Raw genomic sequence first — 19,247 nt, 5'->3', positions numbered from 1 at the left:
CAGGGCCCGATGCGGGGCTTGAACTCACGGACTGTGAGATCATGACCTGAGCTGAAGTTGGACGCTTAACCGACTGAGCCACCCAGGCGCCCCTATTTATAATATAGTTTCTGAATAGTTTCTGTGTTTCCTTATTTACCAATTTATATTTATCTGTCTGCTTTCTTTGCCCCTATATTTTTTGAAATTTCTTTGGTGTTTAGGAAGATTTATATTCTTGTTCTATTGGTTGTCTTTATACTTATGTATCTTTTTTAATGCTCTGAGAAAGCAGAGGACTTTTCTTATTTAGCCTTTTACTATTTTCTATGTCCATTTTCTTTCATTGAAAAATGTGAACATTTTAAATAATTGTATCTAGAATTTGACAGACACATAACCTAAGTTTTTTCAACCCTCTCTATAAAATGGAAGATGCAGGGCAGAGAGTACCAGGGTTTAGCAGCATCATTAAGATCACCCCAGTGCTCCAATAGTGCTTCCAGTCCTGATATCAGCTAAAGAGACTAAATATTTAATTACCTACCATCTCTCATTGCTTTTAGTGGGTTCTTATTCACATGCTCTAGAATAGAAACAGTAAGGAACCCAAGAATCTAGCATTTATTAAACAAATCCTTCATGCCAGCCCGAAGCTAGACCCTTTCCACACTCCCTTATTTAATCTCCTAAATAATTCTGTGGGATACATATTTATACTCCATATAAAGAAAATGAGCTTAAGGAATTTCATCATGTGGTAAAGAAGGGTTTTGAACCTAGGTCCACCTGACTGCACAGGCCATGGTCTCTCTAAGAAATTGTTTTAAGTTTATATATTTTGAGAGAGAGTGAGAGGAGGAGAGGGGGGCAGGGAGAGGGAGAGACAGAATCCCAAGCAGGCTCCATGCCATTAGCACAGAGCCTGGCATGGGGCTCGAACTCACTGTGAGATCATGACCAGAGCTGAGATCAAGATCAGCTTAAACAGCTGAACTACCCAGGAGCCCCTAAGAATTTTTTTTTTTAGTGGTTTAATAATATCCTTGCATATACCTGTATGATAACATTAAAAAAATGTTGCTTTATCATGGTTACTGATATCTTTTAACTTTTACCTGTTGCCTATGTAGCAATCAATGAGTTTATTTTATTTTTATTTTTTCTTCTCCCATACCTCCCATTTTTAAATGGGTGGAATTTTTTCCTTTCTGTGGTTTTAGATTAATCTTAGTTTTGTTGACTCTCCTCTTTTCTTTTTCACTGAGTTTCTAGTGGTCAGAGTGGTTCTCTTTCTTTCTTTCTTTCTTACTTACTTATAGGTAACTTGAAGTTTGTGGATTCTCTGTTTCTAGTTATAATAAAGATAAGGTTTCATATCATTTGCTTGTTCTTGTGCTAAATCGTTTTGGAGGATATATGAGGCAACTCAGATTTAGGCAGACACCATTATCCATACCTACCTGGGAATCCAGTAAATGTGTCTTGAATGATGTGCTACTGATATCCCTGTTAATTGTTATTGTTATTGTTTCCTTGCCCACATCTTCTATTGTCATCCACAGCCTTGGCTGAGGGAGTAGATCCAAGTAATTGTATTTGTAACTAAGACAACTGACCTATTTATATCAGTAAATTCACCCTCTTGTTGAAAAATAGACCAGGATGGATACGGGACCTAAACTGCCAACCAGATTATCTTTTTTGAGAATTTGAATTAATGGACACAGAGACTTAATCAGATAGTTTAGGACATTAGAGCTGTTAAATCTTATAGAGTTGAGGCCACAGTGTCATGAAACTGAAGGTATGGAGGAATAGAAACTAAGAGGCTCACAGAGGCAACTGAAATGTGAACAGCATGGAACAGAGTAGTGATGGTGTCTTGGAGGGATGATAGAATGAGATGTGAAAAGAGAACCAAAGACACTAATATAAACAGTTTCTGATGGCTATCCAACTCCAAGGAGGCCATCTTGAATACCTTCCATATCTTTCTATCATTATAATAGATTTCCTTTTTCCTTGATCTGTCCTTGGTGTGATTTTCTGTTTCTTACAACTAATTAATCTTTAAGATCAGTTAATTAATGGGTGTCTTGAATATGATAGGCTTTAACAGATATTTATTGTCCTGGTGTTATTATTCAGATACACTATGATGTGGAACTATAAACAGTGGACGGGTATTCATAGAAGTGCATTGAGATGACTTAATATAAAATTAAGTCTATTTTAAGAATTTTGGATCTAGAAGAGGCCTGTAAGGAATATCTAGTTCTAATTTCAAAGAAGAGAGGCCAAGGGAAAAGGACTTGCCCCATTGAAATTAGAACTGTGGTCTCCTGATATCCAGTCTAGTTTTCATTTGACTACTTGTATTGTACTGGGTTGAATAGTGCCCCCCAACCCTCATTCATGTCCACCTAGAACCTCTGAATATGACCTTATTTGTGATAGCATCTTTATATACTTCTGTAATCAAGTTAAGATGAGGTCATAGTGAATTAAGGTGGGCTCTAATCTAACAAGACTGGGGTCCTTATAAGAACGAAAAGCTGAGATACAGATAGAGACATATAGGGAGAATTCTATGTGGTGACAGAGGCAGTTTGGAGTGATGCAGCTGTATCCACAGAATGTCAAGGATCAATGGCTACCACCAGAAACTAAAAAGAGGGAAGGAAGGCTTCATTCACCTGTACAGGTTTTTTTTTCAGAGGTGCATGGCCCTGCAAACACTCTGATTTTATACTTCTAGCTTCCAGAATAGTGAGGCAATAAATTTCTATTATTTTAAGCCAATCAGTTTGTAATATTTTATTATGGTAGCTCTAGGAAATTGAAATACTTTCCCATACTACTTCTTTTAAGATAAAGAGATTTTTCTCTGAATATCATTGAGAATTGTACAGAAAGTTATATTCTTTACAACTGAAGTTAATCGTTTTTCCTGTTGAGTATATCCATTTTTTTTCTTTACTTTTCTATGTGCTTAGCTATACTCTTGTGTCACTGAGGGAGTCACTGTATTGTCTTATCCTAGGATTTTCAAAGAAGTATGTCGATAAAAAATTTTGCTTTTCTTTTTAGGAATAATTAATTTGTGTGTGTTATGGGTTTTTCTATTATATAGATATTCTGAAATATTCTACTCTTGTTCACTCAGATTGATGAAGCTAAAGGAAATGTTTAACTCTAAGTTTGGATCCATTCCCAAGTTTTATGTTCGAGCACCAGGAAGAGTCAACATAATAGGTATTTCAAAATTTCTTTCTCTTAATTGTTTCTTCCTTTGGTAAGATCTAAATTGCTGTTAATACATTTTTTGTATTAATTTTTCCCAAGAAAACTGAAAAAATAGAATATTTCCTATGTATTTTAGTACAGCAAGTAAAGCTTTTGCATCTGGAAATTGCATCTTCCCAATCCATGTTGTTAGTGTTAACTTTGTCCATTTATTTTGAAAATTTGTTGAAATTTTGTTGTTAATATTAGTTTCGTGAGAGATGAAAAGATTTTTCTGTGCCGCAGGATAAATTTTTAAATTTTGGTTAATAATTTTCATGATTTTACATTTACTCATTGGGTTAGAAGAATACCGAGAAGCCTTTTTAAAAGGGTGGGGTAACTTCAGGCTCTGTGTTGACAGCTCAGAGCCTGGAGCCTGCTTCAGATTCTGTCTCTCTCTCTCTCTCTCTCTCCCTCTCTCTGTCAGAAATAAATAAACATAAAAATTTTTTTAAAGGGTGGTGACCTGAAGAATGAGTAGGTTCTATCAAGAGAAAACAGGGTGAGGAACTGAGAAAAAAACAGGAGTCAAAGGAGGATTAAAAAGAGAACTTCTATAATGGAAAATGTAAACATACAAAAAACTCCCATGTACCCAACAATTTTATTATATTTAAAAAAATGTTTATTTACGTGAGAGAGAGAGCACAAATGGGGGAGGGACAGAGAGAAAGCGGGAGACAGAGAATCCAAAGCAGCTCCACACTGTCAGCGCAGAGCCTGATGGGGGACTTGAACTCACAAACCGTGAGATTATGACCTGAGCTGAAGTCAGACACTTAACTGACTAAGTGACCCAGTTGCCCTCAACAATTATGATTATCAACTCAGGTGATCTTATTTTATTTTGAAGCAAATAATGAAGGATTTTTTTTTTTTTAAAAAGGGATGTTTGAGTATGGTTAAATGAGGGAGGGAGGAGGAATAGAGTAAAGCCAGTGGAGAGAGAGAGATTATAGATAACTGAGAAGGGAGGAATTGATGGAGCAGATTTCCTGAGAAGGCAAGAGGGGCATCAGAAGAGGGCTACTTTGATTCTTTTAACAGAAGACATGCAGGTTGATGTAGATAAATGTATAACTTAGGTAGAGAGGTTGAGGGAGTTCTTATGGAGGTTAGATGAAGGAGGTGGGGTTTAAGTAGAAGGGACATTTGAAATAACCTTGTGAAAGGTGGGAGGGGGAGATGACTGGAGGAACAAAAGGTTTTCCGGGTAGCATTGAAATCTGGCTAGAGCTGGAGACTGTAGAATTGGAAAAGTACCAACCTGCAGAGTTGTTCTTTCTTCTCCCCCTGAGCTAGTCCAAGGTGCCAATGTTTGATCTAAGGTTGTTTTGAATTGAGGTTGCAAGAGAATGACAATGGCAGCAGGAAGTTTGTGATACTAATAGGAGAGCAGGTGAAGTTATGAATCCTGGAATCTATGCTGGGTAGAAAAAGGAAGAAAGGCAGGAGGGAGCTTATAAGGTAGAGAGGGCAAAAAGCAGTCTGACAAACAAGTTAGTAGGAGGAACAGTAAGAGAAATGGCAGGATGGGAAGTGTTAGTAAAGAATATGCTATTTGAAACTAAAATTTCCTAAGTGAAAAATTTCCAGGTGATAAGGTCTACAGTCATTACTGGATTTGTCAAGGTGCTAGATGGCCGAAGCAGAGAGGAGGTCAAGTTCTCTGGAGGTCAAGAGATTAGGCAGCTGGGGCTTTGGACTAGGTTGTTTACCAGGATTGGGATGGACAGGGGCTGGAACGAGATAGCTAAGGTATTCAGGAAGGAGCAGTGTGTCTAAGAGAGAGATGAAAGGAGAGGAGAGAATGTGGCGTGAGCCTTTCAAGAACTGGAGGATGGGAAAAAGGCCTGGTAATAGCAGAGTGGAGGAGGACCTCAGCAACTCTTCAGTGTTGCAGGAGGCCTGCAAAGAAGCAGTTTTCTCGGAGGAGAGCCATTTTATCTAGTTGTGGGGGTGAGGGTACCAAACTAAGAATTTCCCTGACGAATAATTCTTACTCTAGTAAATTTAGTGACAATCTTCTGATTTAAAAAAAGGGGGAGGATTATGTTCCCATATAGTTAATTTACTTAGTGCTTGGGATGAAATGAATTTCTGTAGTCATTAAAGCATTATTATACTTACCATTAAAATATTCAAAATGTGATCATCTTGTTCTCCTCACCTGCGAGCAGTTCCTGCTCCCTTCCTGCCCGTCACAGGGATGTGGGGTAGGGTGGAGTAGGGAGTGGGGATATTCCATCAGTTTTGACAGGGGCAGGAATCTGTCATTTCCAGAAGGCTGTCATCCACACTGTGGCTTTTACAAAAAACCTGGTGCCTCCCTCGAGTTCTGCCTATTTAAATATGCGTTTTCTATTTGTGAACCACTGTTTTATATTATTGTCTTCTTTGAAGGAAGTTGGTGAGAAAGGCAGCTTTGAAAACCACTTCTCCATGTGAAACTATCAATCCATAAAAAAAAAACCTTTATCATTTCATTTTAAAGGCTACATCAATATGGAAAAGATTTGCTACCTTGTATATTAATAATAAGTATTAAAAAATGCAGTTGTGCAGTTGAATTGTCTTCCATTCATTTTGTGTTTCTTAGTTGGTTAGTTTTTGCCATAGGAACAGTCAGATATGAAAACCTGTCTTGGGGAAATATAAATGAGCTTGCTTATTTTGCTTATTTCTTTCTTGAATTGTTATTTTGTATTTCAATCTCATGAATAACAACCTTGAGTTTAAATAGCAATCTGGAGAAAATATTATGGTGTAATAGGAAATAAAATTCCTACAGATGATTCATAGAGGAATTAGAATGCGTAGAATAGTTTGTTTCCTATATTTTCTTATTATATATAAAATAGTGCAGATTAAAAATTCTTTTTCTTCTTTTTTTAAATTTTATTTTTTATTTTTTAAAATTTACATCCAAATTAGTTAGCATATAGTGAAACAATGATTTCAGGAGTAGATTTCTTAGTGCCCCTTACCCATTTAGCCCATCCCCCCTCCCCTCCCTGGTTACCCCTCCAGTAACCCTCAGTTTGTTCTCCACATTTATGAGTCCTTCTGTTTTGTCTCCCTCACTGTTTTTTTTTTTTACTTTATTTTTTTATTTTTAAAATTTACATCCAAATTAGTTAGTATATAGTGAAGCAATGATTTCAGGAGTAGATTCCTTAATGCCCCTTACCCATTTAGCCCATCCCCCCCTCCCACAACCCCTCCAGCAACCCTCAGTTTGTTCTCCATATTTATGAGTCTCTTTTGTTTTGTCCCCCTCCCTGTTTTTATATTATTTTTGTTTCCCTTCCCTTATGTCCATCTGTTTTGTCTCTTAAAGTCCTCATATGAGTGAAGTCATATGATTTTTGTCTTTCTCTGACTAATTTCACTTAGCATAATACCCTCCAGTTCCATCCACAGAGTTGCAAATGGCAAGATTTCATTCTTTTTGATTGCCGAGTAATACTCCATTGTAGATATATACCACATCTTCTTTATCCATTCCTCCATCGATGGACATTTGGGCGCTTTCCATACTTTGGCTACTGTTGATAGTGCTGCTATAAACATGGGGGTGCATGTGTCCCTTTGAAACAGCACACCTGTATCCCTTGGATAAACGCCTAGTAGTGCAATTGCTGGGTTGTAGGTAGTTCTATTTTTAGTTTTTTGAGGAACCTCCATACTGTTTTCCAGAGTGGCTGCACCAGCTTGCATTCCCACCAACAATGCAAAATAAATCCTCTTTCTCCACATCCTCACCACTGTCTGTTGTTGCCTGAGTTGTTAATGATTGCCATTCTGACAGGTGTAAATTGGTATCTCATTGTGGTTTTGATTTGTATTTCCCTGATGATGAGTGATGTTGAGCATTTTTTCATGTGTCAGTTGGCCATCTGGATGTCTTCCTTGGAGAAGTGTCTACTCATGTCTTTTGCCCATTTCTTCACTGGATGATTTGTTTTCTGGGTGTTGAGTTTGATAAGTTCTTTATAGATTTTGGATACTAACCCTCTATCTGATATGTCATTTGCAAATATCTTCTCCCATTCCGTCAGTTGCCTTTTAGTTTTGCTGATTCTTGCGTCTTTTTTTTTTTTTATCCTAGCTATGTCTAGCACATTCAGTACAACTTATCAATGCCAGTCTAATTTGTTAGGCATTTATTTAGGCTAAAAATATAAATAAAGCAAAGCCCTCAACTTTAGTGAGTATGTTGGCTAACAAGGAGGAGAGTGAGATTCACATAATGTTAATACAAGGCAGGGTGTGTTAAAGGCTTCAGCCGTTCATATTTTAAAAGGTAATATGAAAGAGCAACAGGAAAAGGAGAGATTACTGTTCTTGATACTCCATATAACTAGTCACAAAACAAAATATTTGAAGATGATCACTATGAATTAGAAAGTAGAAAAAAAACTTGTGAAGATTTAAAGAAGTCTAAAAATTAACAGAAACTAGTAACTAATATACTTATGCTAGCAGAAGTTTCTGGCTCAGGTGTCTGGGAGAGAAAAAAACTTTCATTTTCTGTCCATAGTATTTTTATTTTCTGTTAAAACCTGGCTCGTGGTCAAGTTTTTCTTGTATGTCAACCTACTTGAATTTCTCTTGTTCCATTTGCTAGCAATGTTAAAAACTCTTTCTCTTTTTTTCTAGGAGAACATATAGATTATTGTGGGTATTCTGTTCTTCCTATGGCTGTAGAACAAGATATGTTAATAGCGGTGGAACCTGTGGAAACACAAACTCTTCAACTAGCCAACACAAATCCCTTGTACCCGTGAGTATTTAGGATTGCTACTGTGAGTAATGGTGCATGTGCATTCATAGCCAAATGAACTCTTTAGAAGAAATCAAATTTATAATAAATCATTTAATTTATTGAAAATCTGTATCTGACTTCCAAAGGAATCTGAGGCTGCTCTTTAATATTTGTTCCTTTTTATTCATTTGCTCATTCATTTAAAACACGTTTACTGAAGACTTACCATGTGTCTTGACGTTGTTTTTGATACTGGGCCATACAGAAATGAAAATAACTCTGTCCTTGCCCAGAAGGTATGTATCATCTATTTAGGCAGCTGTCTTCAGCAAAGTTGGTGGTGCTGCCTTTCTTATGTTACTAGGGCACCCTCTAATTCTCTTGTAACATCTTACCACGCTGTATTACAATTACCTGCTTACTTGCCTGTATTCCCCCAGTAGATTATAAACTCTGTGACTTTAGGTACTGTTGCCTCTCCATTGCTGTAGGCTCAGTGACAAACTTAGAGTCTGGTGCATAATAGACCTAAGTTTCTAGTACATATGCTTTATCAAGTTAAGGACATACTTTTTTGTTTGCAGTTTTTTTAAAATTCTTAGTTTGCCAGTATTAAAAAATTTGTTAATGGGTATTGAATTTTATTAAATGTCTATTCAATATAGAAGAGCAGTTAAGGGGCACCTGGGTGGCTCAGTCTGTTGAGCATCCGACTTCGGCTCAAGTCATGATCTCGCGGTCTGTGAGTTCAAGCCCCGTGTCAGGCTCTGTGCTGATGGCTCAGAGCCTGGAGCCTGCTTCAGATTCTGTGTCTCCCTCTCTCTCTGCCCCTCCCCCGCTCATGCTCTGTCTCTCTGTCAAAAATAAATAAATATTAAAAAAAATTAAAAAAAAGAAGAGCAATTAAAAAATACTATGAATTAACAATGATGAATTTTCTAATTTTGAAATATCTTTGCATTCCTAGGATGAGTCCTACTTACTTATAGTATGGTATGATGGATTTGATTTGCTGATTACAAAGAGATTTGGGCATATGACTGGTAGATTTTATTTTTGGCTATTGTTCATTGGCCACTTTGCCTGTAGTAATGTTCATTCATTCAGTAAATATTTTACGTGTGCCTTTAATAAGGCACAATACCGGGTTATGCAAGATACAGACATTTCTGACTTCTATGTTGAATTCTTTAAAGAAAACTTTACATTGTCTCAAACACAATTTGTGTCATTATTTGTAAACATTTAAAACTGGGTGCATAATAATTTCTCATGTTGATTTACCCAAATTCACTTCAACATTTCCATTTATGATGAATATATGGATTCAGTTGCATTTTTTGACAAAAGCTGTGCCTGAAGACAAACTTGAATGAAGGTAGAGTATTTAGGATATGATCCCAGGAGTGGTATGGGACAACACAGAGAATGACTTAGGGAAGCAGAGATGAATTACTGAGGCAGGTAGTCCCTGCTATAGGTAAGAGTCTCCATTCTCCCAGGACTCCTAGGAAGGATGCAGTGTGTCTCCCAGAATTATCCACAAGTTGTGTAACATTCATTGAGTGGAGATACCATAATTTATCTATTCACCATTGATGGGCATTTAGATCAATCCTAGCTTTTGGCTATTATGAATAATGCTGTTAGTGTTATTTGTGTACAAATTTATGTGTGGACATGTATTTCATCTTTGGGGGTAAATATCTAGGACTGTTTGATTTACCTTTTTAAGAGCTTGCCTGTTTTCCAAAGTGGTTGTACCATTTTTCATTCCTATCACCAGTGTATGAGAGTTCAGTTTGTTCTACATTTTTGCTAACATGTCTTTTTAAATCTTATCCATTCTCATAAATGTGTAGTGGTTTTAATTTTAATTTCACTACCCAATGATGTTGAACATCTTTTCATGTACTTACTTGTCATCTGTTCAAATCTCATGCCCAATTTTAAGGAGGATTTTCATCTTCTACTATTCACCTACAAGATTTTCTTTTATATTGTAGATACCAGTCCTTTGTTAGATTAATGTTTTGCAAATATTTTCTTCCAGTCTGTGGCTTGGATTTTCATTTTCTTTACTATGTCTTTTGAAGAAGAATTTTTAACTTTGATCAAGTCCAATTTATTGATTTTTTTTTCTTTCACAGTTTGTAGTTTTTGACTGTTTTTAAGAAACCTTTGCCAAACCCAAGGCACTAAAGATTTCCCCAGTGTTTTCTTCTGGAAATTTTATAATTTTAGCTTTTGCATTTAGGCCTATGATCCAGTTTGAATTAGTTTTTGTATGTAGCATGAGATAAGTGTTGAAGTTTATAATTTTTTGGCACAAAAACAGACACATAGACCAATGGAATAGAATAGAAACCCCAGAACTAGACCCACAAACGTATGGCCAACTCATCTTTGACAAAGCAGGAAAGAACATCCAATGGAAAAAAGACAGCCTCTTTAACAAATGGTGCTGGGAGAACTGGACAGCAACATGCAGAAGATTGAAACTAGACCACTTTCTCACACCATTCACAAAAATAAACTCAAAATGGATAAAGGACCTGAATGTGAGACAGGAAACCATCAAAACCTTAGAGGAGAAAGCAGGAAAAGACCTCTCTGACCTCAGCCGTAGCAATCTCTTACTCGACACATCCCCAAAAGGAAGGGAATTAAAAGCAAAAGTGAATTACTGGGACCTTATGAAGATTAAAAGCTTCTGCACAGCAAAGGAAACAACCAACAAAACTAAAAGGCAACCAACGGAATGGGAAAAGATATTCGCAAATGACATATCGGACAAAGGGCTAGTATCCAAAATCTATAAAGAGCTCACCAAACTCCACACCCGAAAAACAAATAACCCAGTGAAGAAATGGGCAGAAAACATGAATAGACACTTCTCTAAAGAAGACATCCGGATGGCCAACAGGCACATGAAAAGATGTTCAGCGTCGCTCCTTATCAGGGAAATACAAATCAAAACCACACTCAGGTATCACCTCACGCCAGAGTGGCCAAAATGAACAAATCAGGAGACTATAGATGCTGGCGAGGATGTGGAGAAACGGGAACCCTCTTGCACTGTTGGTGGGAATGCAAATTGGTGCAGCCGCTCTGGAAAGCAGTGTGGAGGTTCCTCAGAAAATTAAAAATAGACCTACCCTATGACCCAGCAATAGCACTGCTAGGAATTTATCCAAGGGATACAGGAGTACTGATGCATAGGGCCACTTGTACCCCAATGTTCATAGCAGCACTCTCAACAATAGCCAAATTATGGAAAGAGCCTAAATGTCCATCAACTGATGAATGGATAAAGAAATTGTGGTTTATATACACAATGGAGTACTACGTGGCAATGAGAAAAAATGAAATATGGCCTTTTGTAGCAACGTGGATGGAACTGGAGAGTGTGATGCTAAGTGAAATAAGCCATACAGAGAAAGACAGATACCATATGGTTTCACTCCTATGTGGACCCTGAGAAATTAACAGGAACCCATGGGGTAGGGGAAGGAAAAAAAAAAACAGGTTAGAGTGGGAGAGAGCCAAAGCATAAGAGACTCTTAAAAACTGAGAACAAACTGAGGGTTGATGGGGGGTGGGAGGGAGGAGAGGGTGGGTGATGGGTATTGAGGAGGGCACCTTTTGGGATGAGCACTGGGTATTGTATGGAAACCAATTTGTCAATAAACTTCATATAAAAAAAAATAAAATAAAATACTTTTGAACTTTGAAAAAAAAAAAGAAGTTTATAATTTTTGTATATGGCTATACAATTGTTTACCACCATTTGTTAAAAAGATGATATTTTCCTATTGAATTACCTTGACAGCCTATGTTGAAAGCTGTTGCCAATAAATGTATGGATCTATTTCTGTACTCTATTCTGTTTTATTGATGTATTTGTCTATCTTTATGCCAATACCATACTGTCTGAAAACCATAGCTTTTAAAAAATTTTTAATTTTTTGACTATGATTGATGTACAATTTTACATTAGTTTCGGGTGTACAACACAGTGATTCAACTTCTCTATACCTTATGTTGTGCTCACCAGAAGTGTAGTCACCATATGTCACCATACAACACTATTGCAGTATCATAGACTACATTCCTGATTCTGTGTCTTTTATTCAGGTGACTTATGCATTCCATAACTGGAAACCTGTATCTCCCACTCTCCTTCATCCTTTTGCCCATCCCCCTACTCCCTTCCTTCTGGCAACTAATAGTTTGTTCTCTGTATTTATTTGATTTGAGAACAAATCAGTTTGTTCTCTGATTCTGATTTTCTAAAAAAATTTTTAATGTTTATTTTTGAGAGAGAGAGAGACAGTGTAAGTGGGGGAGGGGCAGAGAGAGAGGGAGACACAGAATCTGAAGCAGTTTCCAGGTTCTGAGCTGTCAGCACAGAGCCCGATATGGGGCTCAAACTCACGAACCACGAGATCATGACCTGAGTGGAATTCGGACACTTAACCGACTGAGCCACCTGGGTGCCCCTGATTCTGATTTTTGTTTGTTTGTTTATTCATTTGTTTTCCTTTTTAGATCTCACATATGAATGAAATCATATGGTATTTGTCTTTCTCAGTCTGACTTATTTCACATATCATAATACCTTTTATGTCCATTTATGTTATCACAAATGGCAAGTTCTCATCCTTTTTTATGGCTGAGTAATATTCCGTGTGTGTGTGTGTGTGTGTGTGTGTGTGTGTGTGTGTGTACACACTACATTTTCCTTATCCATTGATTGATTTTTGGACACAGGTTGCTTCCATAGCTTGACTATTATAAATAGTGCTGCAACAAACACAGAGGGTCATATATCCCTTTGAATTAGTGTTTTCATCTTCTTTGGGTAAATACCTAGTAGTGGAATTACTGAATCATATGGTATTCCTATTTTTAATTTTTTGAGGAACCTCCATACTGTTTTCCTTAGTGGCTATACCAATTTACATTCCCCTCAACAATGCATGAAGGTTTTGTTTTCTCCACATCCTGTCCTTTTGACTCTAGCCATTCTGATAGGTGTGAGGTGATATTTCATTGTGGTTTTGACTTGCATTTCCATGATGATTAGTGATGTTGAGCATCTTATCGTGTATCTGTTGGCTATCTGTATGCCTATTCAGATCCTCTCCCCATTTTTTAATTGGATTGTTTATGTTTTTTGGGTGTTGTATAATTTCTTTATATGTTTTAGATATTAACCCTTTATCAGATATATCATTTGCAAATATCTTCTCCTATTCAGTAGATTGCCTTTTTGTTTTGTTGATGATTTCCTCTGCTGTTCAGAAGATTTTTATTTTGATATAGTCTCTCTCTCCCTCCCTCTCTCTCATATATATATATATACATATATATATATATATATATGCTTTTGTTTATGCATATATATATATTTTTTGTTTGTTTGTTTCCCTTGCCTTAGGAGGCATTTCTAGAAAAATGTTGCTACTACTGATGTCAGAGAAATTAGTGCCTATGTTCTCTTCTGGATTTTATGGTTTAATGTCTCACATTTAGGTTTTTAATCCATTTTGAGTTTATTTTTCTGCATGGTGTTAGAAGTGGTCAGGTTTCATTCTTTTGCATATAGCTGTCCAGTTTTCTCAGCACCATTCATTGATGAGACTATCTTTTCCCCATTGTATATTCTTGCCTCCTTTGTCATAGATTAATAGACCCCATATGCTTGGGTATATTCTGGGCTCTCTACTCTGTTACATTGATCCATGTATCTGTTTTTGTGGCAGTACCATACTGTTTTGATTACTACAGCTTTGCAGTGTACCTTGAAATCTGGAATTGTGATACCTCCAGCTTTATTCTTTCTCAAGATTGCTTTGGGTGTTTGGGATCTTTTATGGTTCCATACAAATTTTAGGACTGTTTGTTCCAGTTCTGTGAAAAATGCTTGATAGGGTTTGCATTGAACTTGTAGATTGCTTTGGGTACTATGGAAATTTTACCATTAATTCTTCCAAACCACAAGCATGGGATATCTTTCCATTTTTTTGTGTTGTCTTCAGTTCCTTTCATCAGTGGTTTATAGTTTTCAGAGCAGAGGTCTTTGACCTCTCTGGTTACATTTATTCCTAGGTCTTTTATTCTTTTCAGTGCAATTGTGAATGGAATTTTTTTTCCTACTTTCTCTTTCTGGTACTTAGTTATTAATACATAGAAATTTTACCAATTTCTGGGTATCAACTTTGTATCCTGAAAACTTTACTGAATTCATTTATTACTTCTAATAATTTTTTGATGGAGCCTTTAGGATTTTATGTATATAGCATCATGTCATCTGCAAATAGTGACAGTTTAACTTCTTCTTTATTAATATAGATGCCTTTTATTTCTTTTTCTTGTCTGATTGCCGTGGCTTGGACCTCCAGCACTATGTTGAATAAGAGTGGAAACAGAGGACCTCCTTGTCTTGTTCCTCATCTTAGAGGAATAGCTCTCAGATTTTCATCACTGAGTAGGGTGTTAGCTGTGGGTTTTTATTTACAGCCTTTATTATGTTGAGGTATGTTCTCTCTAAACCCACTTAGAGTTTTTATCACGAACGGATGTTGAATTATGTCAAATGCTTTTTCTGCATTTATTGAGATGATCATGATTTTTATCCTTCATTTTGTTGATGTGGTCTATGATGTTGATTTGCAAGTATTGAACCATCCTGCATCCCCAAAGTAAATCCCAGTTGATTGTGGTGAATGATCCTTTTAATATATTGGTGAATGTGGTTTGCTAATTGAAAACTGTAGCTTTATAAGAAGTCCTGGAATCAGGTAGCTTAAGTCCTCTAATATTGTTTGTCTTTTTCAAATTTGTTTTGGCTATCCTAGATCTTTTGCATTTCCCTATTAATTTTAGAATCAGCTATTCAACTTCTATGAAAGAGCATGCTGAGCTTTTTATTGGGATTGTACTTAATATAGAGATCAATTTGGGAAGAACTGACATCTTAACAGTATTTACTCCTTCAATCCATGAACATGGTATATCTCTCCACTTATTTAGGTCTTCTTCAATTTTTCTCAGAAATATTTTGTTGTTGTAAGGGTGTATGTCTTGTACATTTTTTTCTCAAACTTTTCTCTATTTATTTTTTGATGATATTGTTATTGTAAATGGTCTAGCCCAGGTAGACACTGGGCAAATGTTTGTTGGAAGAACAAGTGAATCAATGCATAAAACGTGTAAGTGGAAATTACCAGTGTAGTAAGTCATAACTGCTCATTTTCAGGAGTTTTTCCCTAGCATTCTGCAACATGGGTGCAAGAGTAGAGAAAGTAGATGGGTGATACAATGCAGGAATTGGGAAAATGTGTGCTTGCTTTTGAATGTTAGGAAATGGCTGGGCAGGGAGACAAGACAAGGATGCTGGAAAGAAAAAACAGGAAATGTCTAACCAAAGAGAAGATTTTTTTCTATGACAGATTTAAACTATGTTCCTCATTCTGCAAAAACTGGCACTTTTCAGCTGTTTTCTTGACATTTCTCATGTAGCCTCCTATATCTGTCCAAATTCCCTCCTCTATTTTTTTTCTATATACCCCTACCCATGACTCCCACTTCTTAGTATTCTTTTTCTTTGTGGTGACTTTCAAGATCTCTGCTTAGCTAGGAACAGAACTTGATTAGTTTTGCTAACGTAATTTTATCTGCTTTCCAAATTGTGTGACCTCTTATTGACTGTGAGCAATATATTTTAACTCCTGTGGATGATAGTAAAGAGCTTGTGAGCTGGAGTCATACTGTGTATGTCCTTGGAGAGCCACTAAACCTCTCTGAGCCTCCAGGAAGGCCTCCCTTCTCCACTCTAATATGCTGATTATAGAGATGATGCCCTCTTGGTCTCATTTCCCATTCCACATTATACACCGTCATGTGACAGTAGTGTGTGATCATGATTTGTATTCATGTTGTCTCAGCTAGATTACAAATGTTTAAAAGATAAGCCTTTTACATTTTACCTTTATACTCCTATGAATGCCTTGCATATTTAAATATTTTTCTTAGGCGATGATGTGTCCCTGTTATCTAGTTAAGATAATGCATGGAGGGCACCTACTACAGTGATTGGCAAATAGTAGGTATTTAGCAAATTATATGAAAAGTATTCAGTCAATATGGGGAAATGTTGCTTATTTCCTCACTTTTTAATTAACAACCTCCCCCCCCCACCCCCCCACTGCCCGCTTCCTTCATGTAGTTTGTCCTTTGGCTGATTTGGAAACCTATTTATCAGGGGCACCTGGGTGGTTGAGTTAAGTGTCCAACTTCAGCTCAGGTCATGATCTCAGGGTTTGTGGGTTCAAGCCTCACGTCAGGCTCTGTGCTGACAGCTTGGAGACTAGAGCCTGCTTCAAATTCTGTGTCTCCCTCTCTCTCTGCCCCTCCCCCACTCACACTCTGTCTCTGTCTCTCTCTCTAAAATAAAAACAAAAAAAATTAAAAAAAAAGAAACCTCTTTATCTATTTTTGATTTTGAGATCATTTTTGACTTACAAAGGACTCACAAAAATAGTACAAAGAATTCCCACACATCAAGTGGTATGCTCTCAGTGTATGATACCAAGGAGGCACACGATGTCTCTTTATCAGTGTTATTAATTTTTTTAATGTTTATTTATTTTTGAGAGAGATAAAGAGAAAGAGAGCGAGCAGGGGAGGGGCAGAGAGAGAGAGAGGGAACCTGACGCAGGCTCCACACTGTCAGCACAGACCCCAACAAGGCACTCAATCTCACAAACTGAGATCATGATCTGAGCTGAAATCAAGAGTTGGACACTTAACTGACTGAGCCACCTGGGTGCCCCGGTGTTGTTAACTTTGATCATTTGGTTAAGGTGATGTCTGCCAGATTTCTTTGCCATAAAATTACTATTTTTTGCCCTTTGCAAGAAGTATCTACTGGGGAAATACTTTTGAATCTATGTAAATATTTTATTTCTTATCAAATTTTTACTCCCTGACTTTAGCATCCATTAATGATTCTTTCGTGAAAAAATCTATCATAGAGTTTGCCAAATAATGATTTTTTAATTTCTACTTCAGCTATTTGGCATTTTACTCTAAGGAAGAGGTTTTCTTTCTCCTTCATTTAGCTGTTTATTCATTTGTTCATTTATATCAGTATAGATTCATGGAGGCTTATTGAACGAGTTATGATTCATTAGAATCATCATTATTTGTTTTTTTTTTCTTCTTAAATTGTACAGACAGTAAAGTTGGATGGGTGGCAGAGAGTGTGGGGAAAGAAGGCTTTGAGTGCTGTTACAGTTAGAGGTATGCCAAACAGCAAGCTCAAAGGAAAGAAGTTTGTGGTTTATATCAACCTAACAAGGACGATCATGAAATAAAATGTGGTGTAGATTATGCTAAAATATATCAGTTCCTCTCTGTTTCAGGAAATAAAAAAGGTCAATTGGAGCTAGTTTAATTGTTAAGGTCACTACAACTTCTCTTACCTTTTAGTATGTGGAGATGTTTGTTGTTTTTGAGTAGACTGCGAAGCACATATGTGAAAACAAATAGAAAATAAAATTTCAGTATCACCCTCTTGGCACAAGATGGCAGCAGTCAGCCATTGATTTTGCAGCTATGGATTTTTTTGCAGCCTCTAGACTTAAATTAATGTGTCTTTGTTTTTGCAGGGACTTCAGTACTAATGCTAATAATATTCAGATTGACAAAACCAAGCCTCTGTGGCACAACTATTTCCTATGTGGATTTAAAGGAATTCAGGTAAATCGGTTTATAAGACAACTACTAGCAGTTGAGCTTATAATGTATATTATATGTCAAGATTTATTTTACTTACTATGTATTTTTTGCCTCCTTTTAATGCTAACTGATGTTTCTGTTCTATTTTGCTAATTTATGTATTTCAGAGGATCAGGTAGATATGACTATTCCTGGGTGATGTCCACAGGGGGCAGTGATGGCTGTTCATAAATCAGTTGCAGCCAACACAAACCTTTCTCTTTTTTAAATCTTTGTATAAATTTTCTTTTGAAGGATATAATCTATAATACATTTTTTTCTAACAATATGTATGTATATACTGTAATAGGATTTCAGGTTAGATAGCCCTAGGTCTGAATCTGAGCATTACTCAGCTGTGTGAATTCAACCTCTTTAAGTCTCAGATTGGTTTTCTGTATAATGATGTCATTGCTGTTCAGCAAAGAGTTGTTACAAGGATTACACAGTGCTCAACACATAGTAGGCATTCAATAAATGGTAACCAGTGCTGCTATTACTACTTCAGATGGAGCTAAAAAAAGATGTAGTGAAACTTTTTAGTGTAAGTATTTTCCTTAGAAATATTGAATAATTACCATGACTATCTCTAATGTCATGTACAAGAGCAAGAAAATGAAATATTTCTACTTTTTCTCCAAATTAAAATTGTATGAAGGACAAAAAGAAAATTGATTTGATAAATCAATTTTGTTTGTTTGTTAAAAATCCATGTTTTAGACAGCTTGTGTCCCTTACTGCCTGGTGGTCCTTTCTGAAATTTTGTCATGAGTAGCCTAGGACTCAGTGATATAGCCATCATAGAAAAGCATCACATTTATTTCTGATGTGTAGTTCTATACTCTAATTATGGTGGTTCTGGTTTTAGAGTTCCTGCATTCATTTCTTCTTTCTCTTCTCTTCTCTTCTCTTCTCTTCTCTTCTCTTCTCTCCTTCCTTCCTTCCTCTCTTCTTTCTTTCTTTCTTTCTTTCTTTCTTTCTTTCTTTCTTTCTTTCTTTCTCCAGACACATGGTAATAGCTTATGGAAAAAGGTATTGGCAGCTTTTAAATCTTCAAGTTATTTGGCTTATCATATGCACTAGTGGGAATTACAGTATTTGGAAGCATTTCCCTGGTAAATGCAATTTGATCTTCCTTATAGCCACATGCTTTTTATAGCATATGGATAAAGTGACCTAAATATACTGAATGTTGCTTTGTGTTGTTTTTGAGAATTTGAGGTCTAAAAGTTTTCTTTTCTGGTTTGACACTTATGTGCAAAATAGGTTTGTACAGAGAATTTTTGGCAGAGAAGTAATTTAAATGTTAGTTTGTTTAGAAACCTTCAAATTCAAATACTAGAAAATTTTAGAGGATAATCTGTTTATATTAAATTGAACATGTTACCCTTTTGGGATAGAGCTATGACAGAATTTGGCATAA

At 36.4% G+C, this 19,247-nt stretch overlaps 1 protein-coding gene across 4 annotated transcripts in view; it reads left to right on the top strand.

Moving 5' to 3' along the window:
* The window catches only part of GALK2 (galactokinase 2), a 144,182-nt gene that overhangs the window by 22,560 nt on the left and 102,375 nt on the right, over nucleotides 1-19,247 (top strand). For all 4 annotated transcript variants that reach the window (XM_023255384.2, XM_023255383.2, XM_023255382.2 and 1 more), the window contains exons 2-4: nucleotides 3,149-3,237; nucleotides 7,933-8,056; nucleotides 17,716-17,806. In XM_023255384.2, the coding sequence (XP_023111152.2) occupies nucleotides 3,149-3,237; nucleotides 7,933-8,056; nucleotides 17,716-17,806 (304 nt within the window). The remainder of the gene's footprint in view (nucleotides 1-3,148; nucleotides 3,238-7,932; nucleotides 8,057-17,715; nucleotides 17,807-19,247) is intronic.

The sequence above is a fragment of the Felis catus genome, chromosome B3 (assembly GCF_018350175.1).
Source record: "Felis catus isolate Fca126 chromosome B3, F.catus_Fca126_mat1.0, whole genome shotgun sequence".
Taxonomy (NCBI): Eukaryota; Metazoa; Chordata; class Mammalia; order Carnivora; family Felidae; genus Felis; species Felis catus.
This window is presented reverse-complemented; position numbering and strand designations above follow the sequence as displayed.